The 24259-nt window shown below is 53.8% G+C and overlaps 6 protein-coding genes across 6 annotated transcripts; 4 read left to right on the top strand and 2 right to left on the bottom strand.

The window, feature by feature from the left end:
- Nucleotides 1-119: 119 nt before the first annotated feature.
- On the top strand, nucleotides 120-6315 carry ACET3X_006114 (uncharacterized protein). Its single transcript, XM_069452289.1, has 2 exons — nucleotides 120-241; nucleotides 515-6315. The coding sequence occupies exon 2, from the start codon at nucleotides 554-556 to the stop codon at nucleotides 6062-6064; it is 5511 nt and encodes a 1836-aa protein (XP_069306474.1). The 5' UTR covers nucleotides 120-241; nucleotides 515-553; the 3' UTR covers nucleotides 6065-6315.
- Nucleotides 6316-6860: 545 nt separating this feature from the next.
- ACET3X_006113 (uncharacterized protein) lies at nucleotides 6861-9067 on the top strand. The gene is made up of 2 exons (XM_069452288.1): nucleotides 6861-8007; nucleotides 8069-9067. The coding sequence occupies exons 1-2, from the start codon at nucleotides 7304-7306 to the stop codon at nucleotides 9015-9017; spliced, it is 1653 nt and encodes a 550-aa protein (XP_069306473.1). The 5' UTR covers nucleotides 6861-7303; the 3' UTR covers nucleotides 9018-9067.
- Nucleotides 9068-9298: 231 nt separating this feature from the next.
- ACET3X_006112 (uncharacterized protein) lies at nucleotides 9299-13716 on the top strand. The gene is made up of 2 exons (XM_069452287.1): nucleotides 9299-9346; nucleotides 9430-13716. The coding sequence occupies exon 2, from the start codon at nucleotides 9533-9535 to the stop codon at nucleotides 13589-13591; it is 4059 nt and encodes a 1352-aa protein (XP_069306472.1). The 5' UTR covers nucleotides 9299-9346; nucleotides 9430-9532; the 3' UTR covers nucleotides 13592-13716.
- Nucleotides 13717-15025: 1309 nt separating this feature from the next.
- Nucleotides 15026-16986, bottom strand: ACET3X_006111 (uncharacterized protein; the record flags this gene model as incomplete). The annotated part of the gene is made up of 2 exons (XM_069452286.1): nucleotides 15026-16529; nucleotides 16580-16986. 2 exons carry the CDS (start codon nucleotides 16984-16986, stop codon nucleotides 15026-15028), a joined length of 1911 nt encoding a protein of 636 aa, XP_069306471.1.
- Nucleotides 16987-18361: 1375 nt separating this feature from the next.
- Nucleotides 18362-19317, bottom strand: ACET3X_006110 (uncharacterized protein). The gene has a single exon (XM_069452285.1). The coding sequence runs from the start codon at nucleotides 19103-19105 to the stop codon at nucleotides 18524-18526; it is 582 nt and encodes a 193-aa protein (XP_069306470.1). The 5' UTR covers nucleotides 19106-19317; the 3' UTR covers nucleotides 18362-18523.
- A 3452-nt stretch (nucleotides 19318-22769) lies between these two features.
- Nucleotides 22770-24048, top strand: ACET3X_006109 (uncharacterized protein). The gene has a single exon (XM_069452284.1). It carries the CDS (start codon nucleotides 22963-22965, stop codon nucleotides 23797-23799), a length of 837 nt encoding a protein of 278 aa, XP_069306469.1. The 5' UTR covers nucleotides 22770-22962; the 3' UTR covers nucleotides 23800-24048.
- Nucleotides 24049-24259: the final 211 nt, after the last annotated feature.

The raw sequence follows: 24259 nt of genomic DNA, 5'->3' as shown, positions 1-24259 counted from the left end.
GTCGCGTCACTCTCTGGGCTGGGTGTGGCGCAGCGGCTGGGTGTGGCGTCGGCGGGCCGTTTCAATCTCCAAGGCGCAGGAACAGCTGGCCAGATCGCCTTCCCACTTATCCTACCAGACGACATTGCGATGCGACCGGGGCTCGCCTCTGCTGTTTGATTCCTGTTGCCTCTCCCGACGGAGATTGTGTCTTTCGCTGTTGCGCGACATACAGAGCCCATGCTCTTCTGCTTCTATAGAGGTACGTGACCGTCTTCGCGATCACTGACGTAGAAAGGGATGACGATTACTCCAATTCGTCCGTCGCCTTCGCGTCTCCGCCGCAACTGCCTTTCACTCTGCGTCCTCCCTGCTTCAAGCTTTGCCCATTTGCTATTTCCTGCGTATTTTGCCGTGGTTGGCATTTTGTCCCACGAGGCGTCTCCCGTGCCATGTCAACCCGCGTCCGTTGCCGAACCCCAGGCCCAACGTCCCAACAGCCAAACGTCAATTCCACCGCTGACTGGACTTTCAGTACTTGTAGATACCCTTTGACTTACCTAATTATTCCATAATGGACGAAGACGGCCCCAACTTTTCCTACGCCTACGGTGGCGCCCCCTCGAACCCCTCTACTCCCTCGGTTCCTTCAAATACATCGTGGAACCCGGCATTGCGCAGCGAAAACGGTGCGGGCGTACCAGCCAGCGCGAATCCCACCGCACAATCCGAGCAACCCAAACCAGACTCGTCAGAAGAAGAGGACGACGAGGACGACGAGGATGACGAGGATGACGAAGACGAGAGCGAGGATGAGGACGAAGACGAGGAAGAGGCCCCCTCTAAACCCGCAGTAGTTGCGCCTGCCATTCCAGCGCCCGCGAGCAAGCCCGAGACCGAAGAAGAAAGCTCGAGCGACGAATCCCCCGAGCGCAACGACACCATACAATCACCGCCAAGAGCGCAACCACCTCAGACAAAAGAACCTCTGGACTTTGGAACGGACGGTGGGCCCGAGGACGATCTGGTGAATGCGACACAGGCACTCGATATCAGCGAATCACAAGCGACGCCCGCCGAAGCCGAAGCCGAATCCAGCGATGAGGAGGACTCTGAAGAAGAGGGGAACGAAGAGGAAAGCTCCGAAGAAGAGGCGGAACCCGAGCAACATGCAGAGGAGAACTACGAGCACCAAGGCGAGACTACGGCTCTGGAGGACGCCATGGCCGAGAGTGTACAAGTGCCCCTGGTGGAAGACACCGAAGCAGACGAATGGGGCGGTTCCGGTGACGACCCCTTTGATCTCGGTGGGAAACCACAGGAACCACCCCTAGAGACGCCAATGGCCGAAGCTGTTGGGACGACAGTCGGAGACGACAACATCGGAAATACAACCGTAGGCGGCAACACGGGAGCCGACGATGACTGGGGGAATCCAGACGAGGCAGAGGACTTTTTCGGTGTGATTGCGAGCCAACAGATCGAACCTGCGCAGGCCGTAGACCAGACGCCTGGTGCACATGTGGTACAAACCGAGTCAAAAGCCCCCGAGAAGAGCGAGTGGGATCTGGATCTAGACTTGGACGATGACTTCCTACCTGATGCCGAGGATGCACCCGTTATCGAGCTGAGTGACGACGAAGGTTTCCTCGAAGACGAACCACCCGCACCTGCACCAGCAGCGCAACCAACGCAAGCCGCTCCCTCAGGGACGGCGAGCCGGTATGCTCCTCAAACTGCGCCAGTAGCCCCTGTGCTTGCCCCGGCGGCGAACCCGTATGCTCCCCAAGCACCAGCCGCACCAGCTTACGATGGCTTTGGACGAAATCTGGCATACCAACAGCAGCAGCAGCAGCCACCTCGACCGCCAATGGCAAGCTCAGCACAAAGTTTTGTAGACAAGTCCAAAGGAGGTTACGCTTCGCCTTACGATTTGCCAGAAGATATCGTGACCACCCGAAAGCGACCTGCTCCGCGAACGACAGTCTCAGCTGTACTGCCCACTCCGCCACCACCGCGGATCAGCAGTGTGTCTTCCAACACTGTACCTCCTGGGCCTCCACGGCCGCCGATGGCATCAAGCATGTCTGTCTCTAGTCTGTCTCCACCATCCTCGGGCCACTCTATGCAGTCTCAGATGACTGGCATGCCCCAACTGGCTGCACCACCAAAACCTGCCGTCACGGCGAAATCACCTTCAAGTGACTTCTTCGCTGAGCTGCCCGTCACATCCAAGCCACGCCCATCTGGACGCTACACCCCGCAACCGAACGTCCCTGTCCAACCTCACCCTCCAGTTAGCCATCCGCCCCCACAGCTACCACCAAAGGAGCGTACGGCTTCCACGTCGTCTCTGAGGAACGAGTTCATTCCGGATGCTGCTAAAGTCGCGACACCTCCTCCGTTCAGGCAGCCAGAGCAGTTACCCATGTTCCCCAGTCAGCCATCGGTACCTACACGAACGAACAGTCTTCCCGTCCCTCAGCCGGCCCAGGTGCCACCTTCAACGAGCAGATATTCTCCAGCTCCACCTCCCTCGGGACCAGCTGCCAACTCACGATACTCCCCTGCACCACCAAGCGCACCAGCAGCAAACCAGCGATACTCGCCTGCTCCGTCGCAGGCACCGCATGCTCGTTATCAATCCGAACCGCATAACAACTTGACGCGAACTCCCTCGCAGCCTTTTGCGCCCCGTACTTCCAGTCCGCTAGCATTCCACAGCATGCCTCACCAGCAGGAGCAGGTTTCTGACAACCATGCGCAACATGCTCCAAACCATCACCTTTCGCAATCGGCTGATGGAATGCCCCGTCCCCCCATCAGAAGCCCGCTAGGAGAGGTTAGTGAGATTGAAGAGCAAGAGCCAGAGCCAATTCTCAGTTCGAGGCCACCTACATCTGGAAGATCAGAGACTCCACCTCTAAGAAGTACACCTTCGTCAGCAGTCGGCTCACCACGCAAGACTGACAGCTACGCACCGAGATACCAGCCAGCTCAGCCAGGAGCTCCACAGCGCTCCCACCCCCAATCTCCAACACAAACCATGAAACAGCCCGTACGCGGATATAGTAGCTCGGAAAGCACAGGGACTCCGTACGGCATGATGCCGTCTGCCATCTATGGTGGCCAGTCTACCGCTTCCAGTACTGTCAACAAGATTCCTCATCGTCGGCAAGCATCCACGACCTATGATTTCATTGCTCCTGAAGACGAGCGTTCGGCAGATCCACTCGAAAGATGGAAGGGTCATCCTGTGTTCACCTGGGGTCTAGGAGGTCATGTTGTGACGAGCTTCCCTAAGCAGATTCCCAGGTATGGTGGTGGCGGATCCGTGCCGATGATGAAGAGCAATCCTGGTGAGGTCCGTATTCAGAGTCTTAAAGAGGTATTCCCTCTACCAGAAGACATCGCCAAGTTTCCAGGCCCCCTCAAGGCTAAGGGAAAGAAGAAGGAGGTATCCGCATGGCTAGGTCGCAAGATTGAAGCACTCGACAACCAGTCCAAAGAGCCAGGGCTTGAACATACTATGAGCGAAGACGAGCTCAAGCGTCTGGAAGATCGCACCCTTCTCTGGAAAGTCATGCAGGTCCTCGTTGACAACGATGGTAAATTGGAAGGCACCCCTGCAGAAACTGCTGTCAAGAAGCTTCTTTCGCCGGCTGTTGAGGAGTCATCGGATGAAGCGGGATCATACTCCACAGCAGCCGATATTGTCGGGCGTTCAAGATCCAACACCTCCAACCTTCAGGCAGAACCTGTTGATCCCCGTGCCGTCGAAGACTTGCAAAGCATGCTCGTGAAGGGTGACCGCGAGAAGGCTGTCTGGCACGCTGTCGACCAGCGACTATGGGGCCACGCTATGTTGTTGTCTTCCACTCTCAGTAAGGACATATGGAAGCAGGTTGTCCAAGAGTTCGTTCGAAAGGAGGTCAAGAAGGCCGGACGCAGCAACCAAGCATTGGCTGTACTGTATGAAGTCTTTGCTGGCAACCATGAGGATTGCATCGACGAACTAGTGCCAGCTTCAGCTCGTGCCGGTTTCCAGATGGTGAGCGCTGACGGTGCTGGCGCAACACAGAATGCACTTCAAGGCCTCGACAAGTGGCGCGAGACGGTTGCGCTGATCCTGAACAATCGCAGTGAAGGTGATGCATCAGCACTGCTCTCGCTTGGAAGGCTCCTGGCCCAGTATGGTCGTGTCGAGGCTGCACATGTATGCTTCATCTTCGCCCGTTCAGTTCTGAAGGTCAGTGGAGTCGATGACCCTCAGGCTGATCTCGTACTGATCGGCGCTGATCACCGCTTGACTCCTTTGGAGATGGGTGTCGAGATGGAGCCGATACTGCTGACTGAAGTGTACGAGTTCGCAATGTCGTTGGCATCGCCGACTGGCTTGTTTGTCCTGCCGCATTTGCAGAGCTATAAACTTGCACATGCGTATCAACTAGCCGAGAACGGGTACAGGACCGATGCACAGGCATATTGTGACTCTATTGCAGCCGCCATGAAGGCTACAACAGTACCTTCGCTATACTACAACGCCGCTTTCATTGCCAGCCTCGACGATTTGGGCAAGCGACTGTCGCAGTCTCCCAAGGATGGTTCTTCGTCGTGGATTTCGAAGCCTAGTATGGACAAGGTTGGAAGCTCGCTACTGTCAAAGTTTAATAGCTTCATTGCAGGGGACGACGAGGATAACACGGCCAGCAAGTCAAGCGGGTCCGAGGTTGGACCTTTCGCTAAGATTGCCGGTGATAGCCCTTCCCTTACGCCTTCACATTCGAATGCGGATCTTTATGGCGCAATGTCTGGCTACGGTGTGCCCGCACAGCCACCAGCACCAGGCAACTCAAGGTACGCACCATCGAACGCATACGTACCAAGGTCTTCCTCGGAGCAGCAGCGATCTCGTTACGAGCCTGGTGGTCGGCCGTCGATGGAGTCGAACGACGGCTTTGGTATGCGAGCAGCATCCGACAACTATACGCCTATGACGCCGACATCAAACATATACAGCCCTACGCAGACCCAATTGAGCCCACCGAGTGCACGCACACAAGCCAAGGCACAATCGTACTCTCCCCTTCGTCCAGAGTACAGTCCGGCCCAGCCGTCCTTGGGCAGTCCTTACATGCCCACTCCTCCAGTTCAGGACTCTTCCTCGACCCCTGCATTTGGTGGTTACCAGCCGCAAGCGAACTCCGATGAGCCGAACCAGCCGACAGAGAACGAGTTGACATATGATCGATATGGACCTTCTTCATCTACCTTTGAACCTCCCGCATACCAGCCCTACAACCCTGACGAGGACGATGAGGACGATAAGAAGGAGGAGGAGAAGCAAGTCACCAAGAAGAAATCTTTCATGGACCTCGACGACGACGACGACCTTGCTGCCCGCGCCTCGGCTCTGAAGATCAGTGGAGGCAGCAGCTCCAAGTCAGAAGCAGACAAGAAGGCAGACGAGGCATTCCGCAAAGCCGCCGAGGCAGATGCGCAGCGTGACAAGGAAGCCGCAGCAGCCAAGAAAGGAGGATGGCTGTCTGGGTGGTTTAAGAAAGACCCCAACGCAGCCCCCGGTCCCATCAAGGCTAAACTGGGAGAAGAGAGCAGCTTCTACTACGATACGGATCTTGGCAAGTGGGTAAACAAGAAGGGCGGCGCGGCAGACACGGGTAGGCCCGCTGCAACACCACCGCCTCCACGCGCTGGCCCTCCCGGCGCAGCTCGAAGTGCCTCTGGCGGCGCGCCCACCCCGCCTATGGGTCCTCCCGGCGCACTGCGTCCACCTACATCCAACCCTCGTTCTTCCTCTATGCCGCCTCCAATGGGCGGTGCTGCCTCCCGCGCCTCTACACCAGGTATCCCAGAGTCTGATGAAGAAGGTTTGGGTGGTGGTCCTAAACCACCTGCGCTAGCCAGACCGAGCTTCGGTGCTGCATCAGGACCGCCATCACGACCGGGTACTGGTATGAGCAATGCTAGTAGTATTGATGATTTGCTGGGTGCACCCCAAGCCAGAAAGGGACCAGCAAGCAAGAAGAAGAAGGCCGGTCGCTATGTCGATGTCATGGCGAAGTAGAAAGTGTTACGGAAGGTCGATGAGTACATGGAAAAGGAGATTAGACGGAGATGAATGGATGCCTGTTGTTGTTATCAGCTCGGATCGGATTCACGACATGTATGGGATGATAGTATCATGACGGGATTCGGCACCAAGGGGGAGACGCGCGCATGCTTTTGGGTGTTCCTGCATTAGATGGAGCATTAAGCATTTAGTCGAGCGCGTTTTTTTTCTTTTCCGGGACAACATTTGTACTATAATGGCAATCATTTTTCAGATTATTATTCTTCCCACCCTATCCCGTGTTGCTGCATTATCGTCGTCGTCGTTCGTATCTTTTGAATGTGTAAATAATTCGACTGGACGCCGATAAAAAAAAAACGTGTCCCACCCGGGGGGTGGGCGGCCCCAGCTTCCCACAACGCCCTCCACAAAAGATACGAGGAACGGCCTTTTGCTCGGAAGCTGGCTGGTTGCTGGCTGGGCCGGCTGCCGCCGACAGGTCAGCCTTGACCCCACAAAGAACGCACGCGACCGATTCGGTCCCAGTCCGGCATGCACACCCGACAACGGAGAACGGAGATGACGCATGCGGCTTCGATCGGTGACATGCTGCGCGCGTGCCGGGGTGGTGGACTGGGACTGTACACGCCAATCTGTGTGTGTGGCATTGCGACTGACTGCTGCTGCAGGTAGGTGTTTCGATGGGGGACGATGACGATGACGATGCTGACGATGGACCGAGGTTGCTTATCGCGCTTACTTGATGTCTATTGTTGTCGGCGATTCTCTATATCGAATTAAACGCCTATCTGTTTTTCTGACGCGCTCCGGCTCTCGACTCGACTCGTGTGTGTGGAGCGAACGATTGCAGCGTCGCATTTTGCGCATTTCGCAGCTGCTCCTGCCCTAAGACCCTAGTCTAGACTTTAACGCCGGCGCGGTTGCCAGCTGCGGGGAATTTGTCGGGACGCTCGCTCGCTCGTGTGATTGTTTTCGTCTTTTATCTTTGCGGGTTCCGATTTCTCGTGTTCTTATCCCTAATAGCATACACGGTTTGGTTGTCGCTCTGTTATCAGTGGTCGTGCGCGCCTTTATAAAACGTTGGACTGGACTGGACTGGACTGGTTGGTCGCGATACCCGGGCTTTGGAGTCGTCTTCGCCATTTCTATTTTATCGCAGCGCACGTCGTCGCACAGTCAAGAGTCGGGTTTTGGCGCTACACAGCAATTGATCGCTAGGAAAGGAAGAGAATCATGGCGAAGAGTGTTTCCATCAGCGAAGATGGCGGCCAAAGACGAGCATCGGTCAATGACCCTGGCGCCGACGCTGCGCTCGCGAAGATGGGCTACCAGTCTGAGCTGCCCCGGAATCTATCCATGTTGAGCGTTCTCGGCATGTCTTTTGCCATCATGGCTGTCCCTTTCGGTCTCTCCACAACACTCTACATTACGCTTACGGATGGGCAATCGGTCACTGTGCTGTACGGCTGGATCCTTGTCTCTCTCATCTCCCTGGCCATCGCTGCTTCGCTCGCGGAAATCTGCGCGGTATATCCTACGGCTGGCGGCGTGTACTACTGGTCGGCCATGCTTTCGACACGCGAGTGGGCGCCCATTGCCTCGTGGGTTACGGGCTGGTTGACTCTTGTTGGAAACTGGACTGTTACGCTTTCGATCAATTTCTCGGGCGGCCAGCTCATTCTGTCCGCCATCACGCTCTGGGATGAAGACTTTGTGCCGAATGAATGGCAGACTGTGCTTGCGTTCTGGGCTGTTATGCTTGTCTGCATGAGTGTGAATATCTTTGGAGCAAAGTATCTGGATCTGATCAACAAGATTTGTATCTACTGGACGGCGACCAGTGTGGTGGTTATCATGGTTGTGCTGTTGAGCATGGCGGATAACAAGAGGGATGCTGACTTTGTGTTTACGCATTACGATGCTAGTCAGAGTGGATGGTACGTTGGCCTTTCCATCTTGAACCGCATCGAGGATTGGTTATGTTGACTTTACTTCTAGGCCATCCGGATGGGCTTTCTTCGTTGGTCTTCTACAGGCTGCTTACACGTTGACTGGTTACGGCATGGTTGCCGCCATGTGCGAAGAGGTTTCCAACCCATCCCGCGAAGTCCCCAAAGCCATCGTTCTCTCCGTCGCTGCGGCCGGTGTCACGGGTGTCATCTACCTGATCCCCATCCTCTTCGTTCTCCCCGACGTACAAATGCTTCTCGATGTCGCCAACGGACAACCCATTGGCTTGCTCTTCAAGACTGTCACTGGCAGTGCAGGCGGTGGCTTCGGACTCCTCTTCCTCATCCTTGGCATTCTCTTCTTCGCTGGCACCGGTGCGTTGACTGCAGCCTCACGCTGCACGTACGCCTTCGCCCGCGACGGCGCGATCCCCGGTTCGCGACTATGGGCCAAGGTAGACAAACGCTTCGACATCCCTCTCATGGCACTCGTCCTCTCGACAGTGGTCGACTGTCTCCTCGGCCTCATCTACTTCGGTTCCTCGGCCGCTTTCAATTCCTTCACTGGTGTGGCTACAATCTGTCTTTCCACATCCTACGGCATGCCCATTCTCATCTCCGTACTGCGTGGTCGTAAGGCTGTGCAGCATTCGTCGTATTCGCTCGGCCGCTTCGGTTACGCCATTAACATCGCCATGATTGCCTGGATCTGCCTCGCAGTCGTGCTTTTCTGTATGCCGGTCAGTCTGCCGGTTGAAGCGGCTACCATGAACTACGCAAGTGTTGTGTTTGCGGGTTTCGCGGCCATCAGCGTGGGGTGGTATTTCATCCGCGGCAGAAAGGAGTTTTCCGGACCGCCTGTGCCGAAAGACGCTGCGCCTGGCGAGGAAACTGTTGTTGCGGGGTTGGCGGTGCAAGATAGCAGGCAGGATATTGAGGGCCGGGGTGATAAAGACAAGGTAGTGGATGGCAGTCCAGACAGTAGTAAGGTCTATTAGGGCGCGGGTGCGAGGGAGCGTGATAGTTTTGTGATCCGACATGTTTTGATATGGTTTGCTACATTGCCTACGTAATCGAGAGTCTCTATCGTAACATGTAATGTCTAATGTGCATACTATCATATTCTATCATGTTCAATGCTGCTGTCACAAAGGCGGTAGCGTTCCGCTCTCATGTGAATGGGCGACGCCACACGACGCTAAAGCCACGGCTAGCAGGGGTACGCGGTCGGTCGTAAAACCACCCAACGCGACGACAGTCACGGTGAAGTTCATGGACGTGTTGACTGCTTCTCTCATCGACGGCAATGAAGTGAGTTCCTCCCTCGGTATTGGCCCCCTCGTATTTCCTACAATTCCACGTCCTCCCACGACGTACCATGAGTAACATGTCTAACAAACGCAACGGCAGCGACTGGCGACACTCGATAGTCAACCGCGCCTACCATGACGACGCGCAAGAAAGCGACGAGGGCCCGTTGTCCTCGTTGCTCTCGGGGGCGCACAACCCCTCCATGAGACCCTCACCACCACGGCCACATGTCTCCACGGCGCGACCCACATACGCACATCCACACCCTCCATTCCCCGGAAGCGCATCGACGGCGACAAACGTAGCGAACATGGTGCGCAACGACGCGGCACCAAATAGCTATGTGCCAGTTCCTGGGCATGCACACAGTGGAAGCCCCGCCGAAAGGCCAGCCAAGCGAATGAAGATGTCGGGATCCGGTGCAGCCAACAAGTCTCCGTCGGTACAGGACATCAATCGAGCCTTGAAGAACACCGCGCCTGCGACTCTACTGCAAAACGTTCAGATGAGTACCCCACGCACGCTACATATCGGTCGACAGTCGACAGAGAACCGCGCGAGCCCAGTCGGAAACGGACCAAACCAACGAGAGCAGCCCCGCCACGCAGCTGCGCACAAGCAAATGCGGCAACCAAGTGCAGACGGATCACGTAGAGACCCAGGACGACCGCGCAGTCGCCCTTCGCCAGCTGCGAGCCCAAACTACTTCGCCGGTCCTGCCGAGGAGCCTTCCGAAGAGGATCATGACAGTGTCATGTCCGATGTTTCGTCGCCTGCAGAGCCGGCATTGCAACATACATCGGATACCAAAGCAAGTGCCGCAAACGCTCCCCCTGGGCTTGGACCAGCAGTCGCTACATCCCATTCATCCGCTCTTTCACAGAGTTCGGAGATACGTCCTCCACCATCCACTGGCCGAAGAAGGCAGGTGAACCCATTCGATGCCGAGCAGGACCAATACCTCATCTTCCTCAAAGAAGTCAAGCAGTTTCCATGGGCCAGAATCACGGCCGAGTTTAACATGGACATGCCCACACGCCAATACTCGGCACTGCAATCGCGCTATTCAACCTTCTTGAACAAGAGAGACAGGTCAAGAGACCCATCTACGTTGACTCTACCCCCTCGATGGGCCGCAGAAGCGACTGTAGGTTGGAACCAGATTCGTGGTACAAGTGTATCTAGAGAACCGAGAAACAACCAGCTCACTGCTCCTCATCAACCTGCTGCGAAACCCTCCCAACATCTGCCCATTCAACAGACCACCGAACGAGATTATTCCTCAGGGGGTGACTCCGCGCCTCGTCGAGAGCGATCACGTCGTGCCCAGCGCGTCAACTATACATGGCCGAAGCAGCGCGGTGTTGCCCAGGATGGAGTAGAAGATTACATTGACGATTTTTTTGGGTCTGTGGCGGACGACTCGGCTCCTACCCGTTCAGAGACACCACAGGAACATGATGCGCCTTTACCCAACGAGGCTGTCGCGGTCGACAACGACCCGGTGGAAGTGCATTTCGATGCAGAGGATGCAGCCCTTGGGTTGAGCCTGAATACAAATTCGCACTCCAATGCCACTCACGCTAAACATGTGCCATACCTGAGTTCAGGGCAACGCTTAGCAATGCAGTCTCCATCTACCGGCTCGGACTGGGATCAGCTCTCAAGTCGAGACTGGCAAGGCAGTATACTTCATGTTGACTTTAGCCAAGCTGAGATCAAGGTAGTGGAGAAAACTGTGGCATCAATTATGAGCGTAAGAACGCGGCACAGTGCGAAAGCAAGGCGACTTCGGGAGCTCTTGAAAGATTTCACGGATGCACAGATCCTCCGGCTAGTCGAGAGTCTCCGTCTACGCCTGCCCTGCCGAGATCGGAGCAGTATTGAAGCGTTCGTACATGACGCTGTGGCCGGCAACATCGCTGAAAACCCGCAGATACAGCGACTTGCAGCCGCACGGCCGAACACGGATATGCAGTCGATCCAGAAGCCGTCGACCGCATCTATCATACGTCAACGAGAGCTCGGTCGTCAGTCGAGAAGAGGTTGGCACGCGGCGTCCAAGCCTGTCACGTATCAAATCACGAACAAGTTCATGGATTCAATGGGCCCAGCAGCATGCTGGACGGGCGCTTCGAGTGATATTCATACTGTGGCCTGGGCACCAGATGGTGAGCACTTTGCGGCCGGCGCTGTCGCTGTTGACGATCCAGACTCTATGCAGTATAACCGACCCAACAACCTACTCTTTGGCAGCATCATGCATGGTACCATACACGAGCTGGCAGAGCACTACAAGATACGCGAGAGGACCGAGAGCGGCGCCAACTCAAGTCACGCAATGTTCGCATCCCAAGATCCCAAGCTCTACACAACAGTCACCTCAGTAGCCTTCTCAAACAGCAGCAATATAATGTACTCATCCGGCTACGACGGACATATTGGTATTTGGAAACCCGACACCAACGCAGATTCTGCTCAGCCTTTTTTGGGTGCTAAACTTAACGTCAAAGACAAAATCGACATTCTGTCAGTCAACCAGATGCATTCCGGCGTGATAGCAACAGCGGCGAAGGTGTTCAATCAAAAGGCAATCAGAGTGCTCAGAATTGACGAGGATGAGCCCTGGCAGTTTGAGAAATCAAGCTTCCACTCAAACAAGGCTGTGGACCGTATGGATCTGAGAATTCTTCCTACCGCTTTGCAATTCGAACCGACATCTGGTAAGCAACTGCTTGCAGGCTTTGGTGCCAACATGAAGGAGACGGGCTTTGATATGACTGGCGATCTATGCTTGTGGGACGTTGAGACCAAGGCTCCGTACTACATCCATGGGTCAAACAGGAACGTTTTCGACGTCGCCTTCAACTCACTGCGTTCTGGTGTGCCAATGTTCGCTGCGGGATGTGTCGCAGTGGGATCCAATGTCAACCGCGGTACACGTTCGACAGTCCGTCTTTACGATGTAAGAGATGGCAACAAGTTCACATGTCCTTTAGAGATCGAATGCACAGCTCTAGACATGAACGACCTTGTCTGGTGTCCACATGACGAGTACCTCATCGCGGCTGGCTGTACAGATGGACGTGCCTATGTCTGGGATATGCGTTGGCCCGATGTTCCGCTCAGAGTACTCTCTCATAGCCGATCTCTGATGCCTCTACAGGAAGGCATTAAACACGAGATCACCGACACCGGCGTTCGTTTCTTGTCGTGGGGTGAGAACGCAACAAGGCTTTACTCCGGTTCGTCGGATGGTGTGGTCAAGGTCTGGGATGTTACGCGCGCCGAGGAGAACACATTCATCAAAGACTTGATCACATGTGACTCTGGCATCATGTCAGCTGCATTCAGTGCGGACTACAGCAAGCTGGTCGTCGGCGAAGTCAACGGTTCGGTCAACGTTCTCGAGGTTGGCAGGGATGACACGACGATCAAAGAAGCAGACAGGCTACGCTACATGCCGTACCAGGATGATGAGCAAGATGAAATTCAGGACCACGAGACAGGCGACATCAATCGCCTAGCATCTGAATCCGGTATCGCCGAAGGCAAACATTTGCTCCACACCCAACAACTGCAGACCGTACCCGTAGGAAGTCTGCCAATTCGCCAAGTTGTCCAGGGCCAGAACTACGACGGTCCTTTTGATGAAAGCATAGATGCGCCATTTCTCCGCGAGCAGGCATTGCAGTTCCAACGCAGTCTTACGACACCACTGGAACCTCAGTGCAGTATTCCTGCCTGCAAGGACAATCTTCACAAAATCACTAGGGAGGACGTTGGCGACTCCGGACGAAGTGCAGACCGTATTCCTGATGAGCTGCGTCGCCAGTGGATGGCCATTGACGCGAAAACCATGATACCAGGCAAGTCGAAGTGCTCACGCTGCAGTCGTCCAGCGCGCCCGCCCATTGATACCAGCGACTTGGTTCTGTGCGAGCGCTGTTCTTTCGCCTGCTTCCGTTGCGGTTCCGTTAATCATATTGCCCCTGCTACGACAACACTTAATTGCGACGCTTGCGAGGGTGTCTGGGACATTGGCGTCCTTGGATACGAGTGCATTCAGCAGCCGCAGTCGCAGCCGCGGCTTCACAGTAACGACGTGGAGCTAGATGTTCCGGCTTTGAACAAGTGGGGTGATGGAGCCCGTGCGGATAGGGAAGACGATTTCGATACAACACATGGCGATGAGATGAATGCACTCACAGACTACTATCTTTCGCTGGCTATCGATCGGCCGGAGAGCCCGCCGTTGTAGAGCATGGCGAAAAGAGGAGTCAAAAAGGAGGATTCGCCATTATTGAAGCGTTTGGGAAAGAGGGGAGGGATCTTGACACATGTACATTACATTGTAGAAATGGAGAGTGGTGGGAAGAAGCGGGCGCATGTACTGAGTGACGCTCGTGGTAAATGATACCCCATGTTATCATGTCAAAATGAATGCTCTTCCGTTTGCTGCTTGCTAATACGGCGTGATGATGCGGTTATGAAGCATAAATACACACTCTCATAGTTTAGAAATCCTGTCAGTGACCAGACTTGGTCGCACCAATCCAATCTCGAACAACAGCTCGTCATCGAGATCGAGATCAAAGCTTTTGAGCGAGGCGCGGCATATCAACCCAATGTTTTAGTTATTCGCTGAAGAAGGCGAGACCTCATGTTTTGACTTGTGTGACTATTTCGTGGGTAGGAGGTAGACAGGGATGTACTCGCGGACAGCAGAGAACATTTCTTTGTAACGTTGTGATTTTGATAGAAGACGCGGGTCTCATGGTCGGTGAGGTATATTGTTTTTGGGGTGGAGCAGACTCTTCTCCCCATCGGTTTTTCGTATTCTGTTTTTGGAAAGAAACCAGGATGAGAGATATAAAGATTACACAAGGTTGGGAAGCCAATTGATGGTTTTTACATACGCCACTATCCACGCCGCTTTCCCGAGGCGGACATAAGTTGGGGTAATAACTTTTTTTTTCCAAGGTGAACAGAGCGAGGAACAGGAATCATGTGCCGGATCCTGTCATTCTTTGGTGGAGAGACTTACTCATCTGTAAGTTTCTTGCTGTTTGGCAAACCCGGTAACATGTATGCGAAGTTTTGCGTAGAAGCCGGACACATATAACGGAATAAATTCTCTTTTTTGAGAGGCTTACCCATGCGCTTTGTCTTCTACTTGCTCTCCGAATCATGCTGCTGGATGACGGGTACTTTGATGTCGGCGGTTTGTGGGTTTATGGCGACATGTCGATATTCGTCTAGCTTTTTACACGCTCTCCAAGTCATGCGGCTGGCTGGATGACTATTTTGATGTCGAAGGGTTGTGGATTACTTGAAACATGTCGATATTCGTTTGGCTCTTCACATTCTCTCAAAATCATGGGGCCTGGATGCCGGGTATTTTGATATCGAAGAAGTATGAGTCTTGTTTTTGAGAATGTTGATACTTGAGAGATTTTACTGCTCGCGGAAAAGCTTGAAGCTGGATTTCACAGGGCTATTCTCATACGGGGAGCCCAGCAAGTTTTTGATTTCTTGAAGTAGAAATGATATGTATGAGAGAAAGCCCTGAGGCCCAAGCTGTAATTTATATACAGATCGTGGACCAGTCATCTGCCATCCAGTCCTTGGCATCCTTGATCCAGATACTCGGATTTCCGCTATAGGACCAACTGAAGCTTCCGAGCTTCCGAGCTTACAACCGACTCTTGAACTCGGCATACGTGACATTCACGCCCTTCATTTCACCCTCCTTCCTCCACGCATTCAATATATTGATGAAAGCCGGGTTTCCATACGCATATACCCCATTCCTTTTGTCACTCTCCCTGATCTCGCCCTCGTTGTTGAAGTATCCTGGCGTGCACTCTTTGATAAAATCGCCGCGCATAGCAAAACCATCAACAATTGTCTGTGTCCACTCTTCCTCTGCCTCCCTCGTCGGCTCTATAGTTTTGATGCCCCGTTTTTTACATTCCGAGATGATGTACGCATAGTGAATAGCTTGTTCGTTGGTGAGATGCATGAAGTTCTGCGAAACAGCCGCTTGAATGAAGTGGACAAATAGACAGTTGGGGAATTGACGAGTTCCCCATGCGTGGAGTGTTTGTGCGCCTTCGGCCCACTTTTCTGTGATGGTCATGTTGTCGCGGCCGTAGAGCTCGATGCCGGTTCTGTGCGACCATCCGTTTGTGAGCTCGAAGCCCGTGGCGTAGATTATGCAGTCAACCTTGTATTCGCGTCCGTTTGCCACAATGCCATTGGGCATGATACGGTCAACGCCGTGCCCCTTTGTGTCGACTAGTGTGACGTTTGGGCGGTTGAAGGTGGGCAAGTACTCGTCGTGGAAGCAGGGGCGCTTGCAGAACTGGTTATACCAGGGCTTCAAAGCGTCAGCTGTATCTTTGTCTTTCACAATCTCGTCAATTCGAGCGCGGATGGCGTTCATCTTCTTGAAGTCTGCGATTTGTCGTTTGGCTGCAGCTTCCACTGGGTTATTTGGATCGAAACCGGCGATTACTAGAGACTGGATTATATCTGTCCAGCGATCAGACACCATGTCTTCTTCTTCGTAGACCCCGTTAGTAATATTATTAAAGTTGTCCATGCGCCTCTTTTGCCATCCTTTCTGGAGCGACTGCGCCCATGTTTCATCTGTCGGGCGATTGCCACGAACGTCGACCGATGACGGGGTACGCTGGAAAACATATAGCTGCTTTGCCCACTTGCCCAAGTGAGGCACGATTTGAACGGCTGTCGCGCCTGTACCGATGATAGCTACGCGTTTATCTTTGAGCTTGTGCAAGCTGCCAGACGGATCGCCGCCGGTATAGTTGTAGTCCCATCTCGAGGAGTGGAAAGAACGGCCCTTGAACTCTTCGATTCCTTCCAAGCCAGGGAATTTCGGCCGATGGAGGAGACCAGCGGCAGGAATTATGAACCGTGACTTGATCCTATCGCCTCGTGCTGTGTGTGTAGTCCACTTCCCCTCTTTTTCATTCCACCGTATCTCCTTGCTTTCAGTCTGGAACAGGGTACGTGGGTATAGATTATTCTTTTCGCCAATAATGCGGGCATGTCTTAGTAGCTCGTTTGCATGCGCATACTTCTCCGTCGGCATGTACCCGACTTCCTCAAGTAGGGGCATGTAGATGTAGGAATCAATATCGCACTGCGCTCCAGGATACCTATTCCAGTACCTCCGCAGCTTTTAGTGCTTGAATTATGTCTGTGAACTAAAGAGGCTTACCAAGTTCCTCCAAAGTCACCAGCTTTCTCAATGATCCTGAAGTTGTCCACACCAGCCTCTATCAGTCGTACGGCGCAAACCAGAGCACCGTATCCGCCGCCGATGATCACTACCTCGGTCTCTTCTTCAATAGGATCGCGCTTGAACCCTGGCTTGACCCATGGATCGTCTAGATAGTGCGAAAGACTGCCATCAAGGAGTGTGTATTGCTCTATTCCTCCACCTCGCGCCAACCGCCGATCACGTTCCTGGAGATACTTTGCTTGAAGTGATGCAGGATCAAAGAGTAAATCTTGCTCGTGGGCTATTTCCCCAGTCTTAATGTCGATGGGGGACTTGGCCACGTCTGCCACGGGGAGAGATACCTCGCCTGTCGGAACTGCTGTGATAGGCTTTTTGGCCGCCATTGTGCTTCTGTATAGTCGTAAGAGGGTGATGTGACCATTGATGAGATTCTGGATTACCACAAAAAATGAGGGATGAACAACCAGACGACAGATGTCGAAAGATAAAACATATTAGCCTGGCTCCTGCGACCCCTCACAACACTTCTACCATTCTACTAAATATCTCTTTGGTTGGGTGAACAGCGTCAGGACAATGTTGGTGGCGTATGTCCCTCGTACATACCGGCTCCTTCGTGCGGTCGCTTATGTACTCACTCCTTCGTGCGATCGCTTAGATGTCTACGTAGGGTTGCTGCATGACGGCTGATTAGAACACGTCCTATGATACGTGCCATCTGTGCAAGGTGCCACATGGAAGCCGGAAAAAAATGCACTCGTCGGTCTTGTAATTCCTCTTTACTAGCCCGAATGGTACGCAACTCTGAGATGCAGTTTGGTCGACGTCTTGAAGACAACTAGCGGTAGGGATGTATTCTGCTCTATATCTGTGCGTGGCTTTTATTGCTGCGCGCAGGTAGGCTTGTACTATTATGAGTGCGTCGTCATCTTGTTATCGTCCCGTATTTGTAGCAATGACAGGTACTCTGCCGTGTACTTGTCGTCGATGACAAAGCAGTAGCTATCTGTCTATACGTTTAAGGAGAGATAGATACGTGCGATGCATGCACGCACAGACATAGCAAATGGATTTCTGCTGCGTGTCAAGGACCTAGGAATCCTTCAATTGCCGGAAAGCACTGCAAAGATAAGCGGGGATGGATCCGTCCGTTCGGAGCATATTGAGTGGCGCGGCAATTCAGGACGGAACGTTGAGTAAGCTCAGAGAAGTCGTGCGCGGTTGAGTAGATGTGTCAGATGCTGTACTAAAAGGTCGCCCTTTGGGGTTGGATGATGGACCGAGTCTAAAGAATTTTGGTGAAACAGATGGGTACCGGTGTTCTTCCACACCCAAACATGCGGATCCGTCCCTGGGCCGGCGTGTAGTGCAGATCCCCGGCCGAACAGACATCTCACCTTCTTCCTTAACTGCATACTGTACTATACGGTCGCAAGTGTAACTTCCCGGTGATTCACCGCCCCGTGTGCTTGGAGTCTTGGGTATAAAGCACATGACGACGTGTTCATGATGACGTGGGCTCCAGGCTAACATACTTTGGGATGCGCTTACCCCAAATCGCGATGGCCTGGGAGCAACGCACCACCTTGGCGGAATCCGGCCAAAATTCCGCAATGGTGCGACGTAAGCCTGCCACGATTGCGACAGCATCTCAGCAACGCCGAATTCTTTCCATCACACCGAGAAGGACAACAAGCAAGCGTTGGTCAGAGGGCTGACAGGGTAATCACTAATCGGCAGCAGCACGCGGATTCAAGAGTTGGAAAAGCATAACGTTTCATTGAATCATCCAAAATCGTAACCAAATCGTAACCCAGGTATATCCCAAACGTAATCCACCCTAGTGTATGTATAAAGAACGGAAGAAGTAATCGTAAGAGGGCTGGAGAAGTAATCGCAAGTGCGCACCATCGAGGCTCTCTAAGCCTCGCCGTTAATCTCCACGCGTCCAGCGATGCTCCTCTTGATTTGCGAGCTTCCAGAGCAGACCGTCATTTGCAGATCAACGTTGGTGCCGAGGGACAAGGGGCACATGAAAACCGGCTCGGGGATACCCAGCTTTTGAAGAGGCGTGTCGACGTAGTAGGCTTGTGTAGGGCAGTAGCCTCCAGCGGGGCAATCGGCCTTGCCGCAGTCGTCGTTGCTGGCATTCATGGCCAGACCTTCGTCGTGTCCCGGGCAGCTTGACGCAGACTCGCCCTTGGCGCAGTCAACAAAAGAGATGTCGTACCAGAGCTGGCCAGCCGCGATGGAGTATTCAAACTGTGTGTGCTGGCCGGCGGTCAAAGCGTCAGACTTGCTGACTTTGAGGGAAGTGCTGGTTCCAGTGTAGGCCTCTTTGTGGGTGCTTCGTGCGGGAATCATGAAGGATGAAGAGGCATGACCGGTAGAGATTTCCCAGACCCAGATGTCGTAATCACAGCGGTTGGCGATGATGGCGTTGCCGGCTAGGGCAAGGCTGGCTTGAAGTGCCACGATGGCAAAGGTAAGCTTGGAAAGCATTGTGTTCGTTGAGAGGGTCTGTGACAAAGATGTGTGGTAATGTACGATGACGACACAGGAGCGTGGCGAAGCTGCTTTTGAAGAGACCGTGTGTTGTTTGAGGAAGAAAGAGTGTAGGTCCAGACCGTCAATTGAACAAGAGAGGGAAGTTTTGGAAGGAATGTGATGAAGCTGTCGAAGCCTCGCGGTGATGTGACAAAGAGAGTGTGTAGTTCAAGGTTCACAAAAAAAAAGAGCGTGGACATTGACTTTAAGAGCGTAGGGATGCGAAGTGGGCCCCACAGCGTAGTCGGGCTCAGTCTGACTGCAACATACCTAGGTAGGTTACCGAACAAAGGAAGGTCCTCAACCCCACCAGGCCTACACAGGCACACCAATCATACACTGAGACATTCAGGGCAGAACGAAAGCGCTCCCGAGTCTTCCGGCGGTAACTGCAGATTTTTCGCTTTGCTATGTGTTTTCAACGCTGTCTGTGGAGACAGGAGTATGGGTTCTGGTTGGTCGGATTGCCTAATTAGGCGGCGCATAACTCAGCGCCCTGGGAATGATGTAAGGACATGCCTAGACTCGCATAGAACACAGTTTCGGACTTTACTTTTTCTTTGGCGGATCCTCTGAGATAGGTGCTTGGTGTAAGCTCCAAGGCTTCTGGTGTCGCTATGGGCTGCCCTACTCCAGGGTTCACCCTTCGTAAGTGTCAGTCAGAATGCGGCGTGGCTATGCTTACAACGCATAATTGCTGTCAGTGGCTTTTACTGTTATCTGGCATCTACGCCAACATGCAGACTCAAAGGAGGATTTGGTAGAGCTTGGAATAGTTGATGTGACTGCAAGGTACGACATATGCGCACCAATCGGTCATCGGCTAATTACCAGACAGCAAGGTGTTGAAGCCGACCGCTAGGAGTGATAGAGACTAGAGTATGCCCAGGTGTTAGTGTAGGATTGTAAAGTAGGTTAATGACGATTGAGTGATCGGTCATCGAGGAACCACCTGCATGGGATAAGCAGACTGCAATACGCCCAAGTAGAGGCCGTCCAGAGGTGTTGATGTGAAGCGCGTCTGCGATTTTCGACATAAGCACCCAGCGTTTCGTGCTCGATGCCACGGCGCACCAGGTTCAATGCCATTCGTCACCCTGGCAGGCTGTGAAGGACTGAGTGAACATGCTTTATGGTTCTTGCCGAGCCGCCAACTGGATTGGGTATCGCCTACATTTCCGAGGCGAAGGCTGACTTGCAGTGCCAAATCATCACTCTTCCCAAGGGGACTTGTCGCTTTTTCTTCTTCGTTATCTGTCCCGTATGATATTGCCTCAGCAGTCGCATAATCGTCTTTGCCAACTTCCCACTTTGCAGACAAGTACGAGCAAGGTGAAGGAGCTGTCAGATGACGTCGTGGCTGTCCTGCAAACTACCGAACCGCCGACTGGTGCCTGTCAAACACTAAGACAGTCCAGACAGATGGTGGGAAGAAGTTTTCACGTGCTTGTCCTGAGCTACTGCAGGTTTTTCACGGTTGACGCAGTCTTCCATCGGAGCTACGGCCTGCATGTGGAAGTCGGCGCGATGGTACCTGACGGTTACAACGGGCACCGAACTAAGGGATCCTTCTCCAACGGCCGGCCCCAGTGGATAGAAGCCACGACGAAGTTCCGAAAGACTGCGGCCGCGGACTCTGCTTCCGCTCAGTCGAATCGACAAGCTCGTGCCACGCGGCCAGCTATCTAATCGATAGGAATATTATCTGCACGTTTCAGGTACGAAGGAGCTGGATGATCACCGACGCATGCGTCAGCATCGTGCATACGCGCGAGAGAACTCGTCGCTAGATCTTGGCCTATCAGCAGTTTCGTTGAAGGGCGTTGCAGCAAACTAACGAGGTAGTTTGAGGTGCAGTTGAAGAGTTCTGCAGACTAGCATGCGGTTGAGAAGCGGAAAAGAAACCACCTGGCGCACTACAGCCTTCGCTCGCGAAAACTTGATGGCGGGCGGGTCGGGTATAACAGACGCTGCAGATGCTGTGGGTCTGCGGTAGTAATCAGCAAACAGGAACTGAGCCGACTCCGCGAGATTGCCATGTGGCCACGCAAGACATGTACTTGCCGCCGGCACATTTGGACACGACATGACAAACCTCGCGCGCGTCCAGACCGGACACTCACGTTTCACTTCCTCTGGAAGCCTGAGGCACGGCAGGCACTCGGTGCTTCATCTTGAGTGAGATGAGGTTCAAAGAAACAATCTGGTGCCACAGCGGGACGAAGATTAAACCGCACCAGGCCTCCCTGCCACGACCCCTCATTATTACCACGATTAATCTAACAAGATCCCAGCGGTGTCGGATGCCCGAGGTCGAGAGATGACGTTGAATTAGCATGTCATCACATCTCGGCACATTGGTGATTACCTGGTGCGCGGCCCAGGCACAGTCCTCGGACTCGCTGTAGCTTGTGGTATCGGATCCACGTCAACAGATCTCTCTCGCTCGTTGTCAAATGCGCTAACACGTGGCGAGCATCCACCGCATCCACGCGGAAGACGGATGGTGACGCCAGAGGTGAAGTGGAGGCAAGAGTGTCACGAGGCGCTGACTCTGACCGTTGCACGATCGACTGCAGCAGCGGAAGGATGTCGCGACAACGGGAAGCATGCAGGCTTCCCCTCTGCTTCACTCATGGCGCTGGCGCGACACAAACGGGATCTCCAAAAAATGTCCCTCGATTCGCTGTTTCACAATGAGGCTCTCCCGTCGAGACATCCTTCCCAGGCTCCACTTGTACGAACCGCCTTACAGAGTCTCGACTCTTGAATCATATGGCGATGATTACCGCACGGACACGAAGACAAAATCGCCGTGTGCAGTGCGAGGGAACGGATCAAGCAGGCGGTGCGGCAAGCGAGCTGAAACTACGGCGGGCTCAAGGTTGTGCAGCTACGTTCACAAAAGGTTTGCTCAAGGGCCTGGTCTGCCCAAAAATGTCCCACAGACTAAGAAAAACATCTGAAACGCTGCCCTGTCCGAACGACAATAACAACCAATAGTACAAGCGCGCACTTTGAGATATCTCTACGTCTTGCCGCTCTCGAACTAGCTGTCCGCCTAATTTTCCGGAGTGGGCGTTTGATGACCCGTCTCCTGCGCAAGCCCAATGATCGTCTGTCGTTACCCCTGACACTTATCACGTCTGGACCGTACCAACCAAACCCGCATCGAAGCGCCAGAGTGCTCGACAGAGCAACAAGCCAGCTTCGAAAGGAACATTGTTTGCCGCGCAAGATTAGATTGAAGCACAAAGAGTCTGAACGCAGGATAGCCGCACATGTACAACTGGTGTTCCGCGCGCCCTCAGCCAATGCACATGTGTAGGCCTCTCGGACTTCAAAACCCCGGCCTACGATGACGGTCGCTGTGCAAGCAATGAAATGAAAGGATCCAAGTGGTCTACCAAGGGCTTGGTCGGAACGAGATTTGGCTCGAGAGGCTCTAGCTCCAGGCACAGGTAAATCTGCGGAGGACGGGGCGCTGTGGGCGGACGTGTAATGGCGGTCGCGTTTAATTTCCTGGCCCATGTCACCTGCTCAGCGCCCACCTTCCACTTAGCGTTACTTTGTATAAATGTGGTTTATCCCCTCTGTTTTCCTCTTCTACCCCAGGTCTGCGACTTCCAGGTATCGACATCCAGTCATTCACTCTCTACACCGTCAATCTTTGACACCACGTTCTCTACCGCCCTTCGGCACAAACACGCTCTCTTCGCATCCCTAAACAAAAAACAAATCGACAGTCGAACCTTACCAGTCAACTCAAGTCCAGTCTCTTGAATTACCAAAACCACCAAACAACCATCAAAATGCGCTCCGCTATCGCTTTCTCCATCGCTGCCCTTGCGGGCTCTGCGCTCGCCGCCCCCTCTTACGGTGGTGGATACGGCGGCCAGCCCAAGAACGTCAAGCACGTTGTCGAAGTCGTCGCAACTGTCGTCAAGACCGTCTACGTTACCGAGGGCTATGAAGTCCCCAAGCCCACCTCCGTCAAGCCTGTCTACGAGGCCCCGGCCAAGCCCACCATGGTCTACGCGCCTGCTAAGCCCAGCAGCTCTTCCGTCTACGTGGCTCCTCCCCCAGCGCCCACCAGCGAGGCCCCCAAGCCTACCAGCACGGCGCCAGCCTACACCCCTGCCCCTGAGCCTACCAGCGAGGCACCAGCCTACACTCCTGCCCCTGAGCCCACCTACGAGGCTGCTCCTCCCGCTCCTTCCAGCGAGGCCCCCAAGCCAACTGCCAGCGAAGCTGCCCCTGCTCCTGCCGGTGGCTACATGGACATTGTCTCCGAGTGGCGCGCCAAGTTGGGCATGTCCGACCTTGAGAACGACTCCACCCTCGAGTCCAACGCTATGAACGTTGTCGTTGAGGGCAACGGTGTTATGAAGCACAAGCTCAACCCCGGAACCTACGGTCAGGTCCTTGCCCCCGGCAAGCCCGACATGGAGTCCTTCCTCTCCGTCTTCGTTGGTGGCTGGCTCTGCGAGATCCCCACTCTCCCTGGTCTCGACGGCGTCTGCAGCACCATGTCCGAGGGCTGGGCGTATGAGGGCCAGACCGGCCACGCTGAGATCCTCACCTCGCCCAACTACTCCAAGATCGGATGCGCCAACCACGAGGGTATCTGGTGCTGCGATCTTGCATAAGCAAATCACCAAACATGTTACGAGGGTGTTGGGACGGGGGTTCAATTCTTCTACAGTAGATGACAGGGCGGCTTGGAGATCAAACTCGCGACTGGTTGCTTTCGCGCTGGTTCGAAACATATTCACTTCTTTTGTATCGTATGGTACTAAACCTCTTTTTATCCCCTGCTCATGTTTTTTGAGGGATGCATCAGCGACTTTTTTCTACTCTGTTGCCAAATTACAGATCCACGAATTCATGACCCCCGAATCCCTTGCTTCTTCGCTTGCCTGTGCATGTGTGTGATGACCTACCTGCTCCCTATCATTCAAGCCTTAGCGGCGATCACGCTTAGCAAACCCTACTAACAATAAAAGCTACCAGCGATCTTCACCATGTTCGCAACCTTCGTATCCTCTATACGAGCCGAATGAACGCACAGGGTCCAAAGTGAGAAGGTGACAGCCGCAAGCAAGCAAG

Source organism: Alternaria dauci, chromosome 5 (genome assembly GCF_042100115.1).
Source record: "Alternaria dauci strain A2016 chromosome 5, whole genome shotgun sequence".
Lineage (NCBI taxonomy): Eukaryota > Fungi > Ascomycota > Dothideomycetes > Pleosporales > Pleosporaceae > Alternaria > Alternaria dauci.
Note: the sequence above shows the minus strand (reverse complement) of the source record. Positions and strands in the feature narration are given on the sequence as shown.

Coding starts and splice junctions, on each gene's coding strand:
- ACET3X_006113 (XM_069452288.1), top strand. CDS start 7,304: ATGGCGAAGAGTGTTTCCATCAGCGAAGATGGCGGCCAAAGACGAGCA. Junction 8,008..8,068: donor GATGCTAGTCAGAGTGGATG/GTACGTTGGCCT, acceptor CTTTACTTCTAG/GCCATCCGGATGGGCTTTCT.
- ACET3X_006114 (XM_069452289.1), top strand. CDS start 554: ATGGACGAAGACGGCCCCAACTTTTCCTACGCCTACGGTGGCGCCCCC.
- ACET3X_006109 (XM_069452284.1), top strand. CDS start 22,963: ATGCGCTCCGCTATCGCTTTCTCCATCGCTGCCCTTGCGGGCTCTGCG.
- ACET3X_006110 (XM_069452285.1), bottom strand. CDS start 19,105: ATGCTTTCCAAGCTTACCTTTGCCATCGTGGCACTTCAAGCCAGCCTT.
- ACET3X_006112 (XM_069452287.1), top strand. CDS start 9,533: ATGAGACCCTCACCACCACGGCCACATGTCTCCACGGCGCGACCCACA.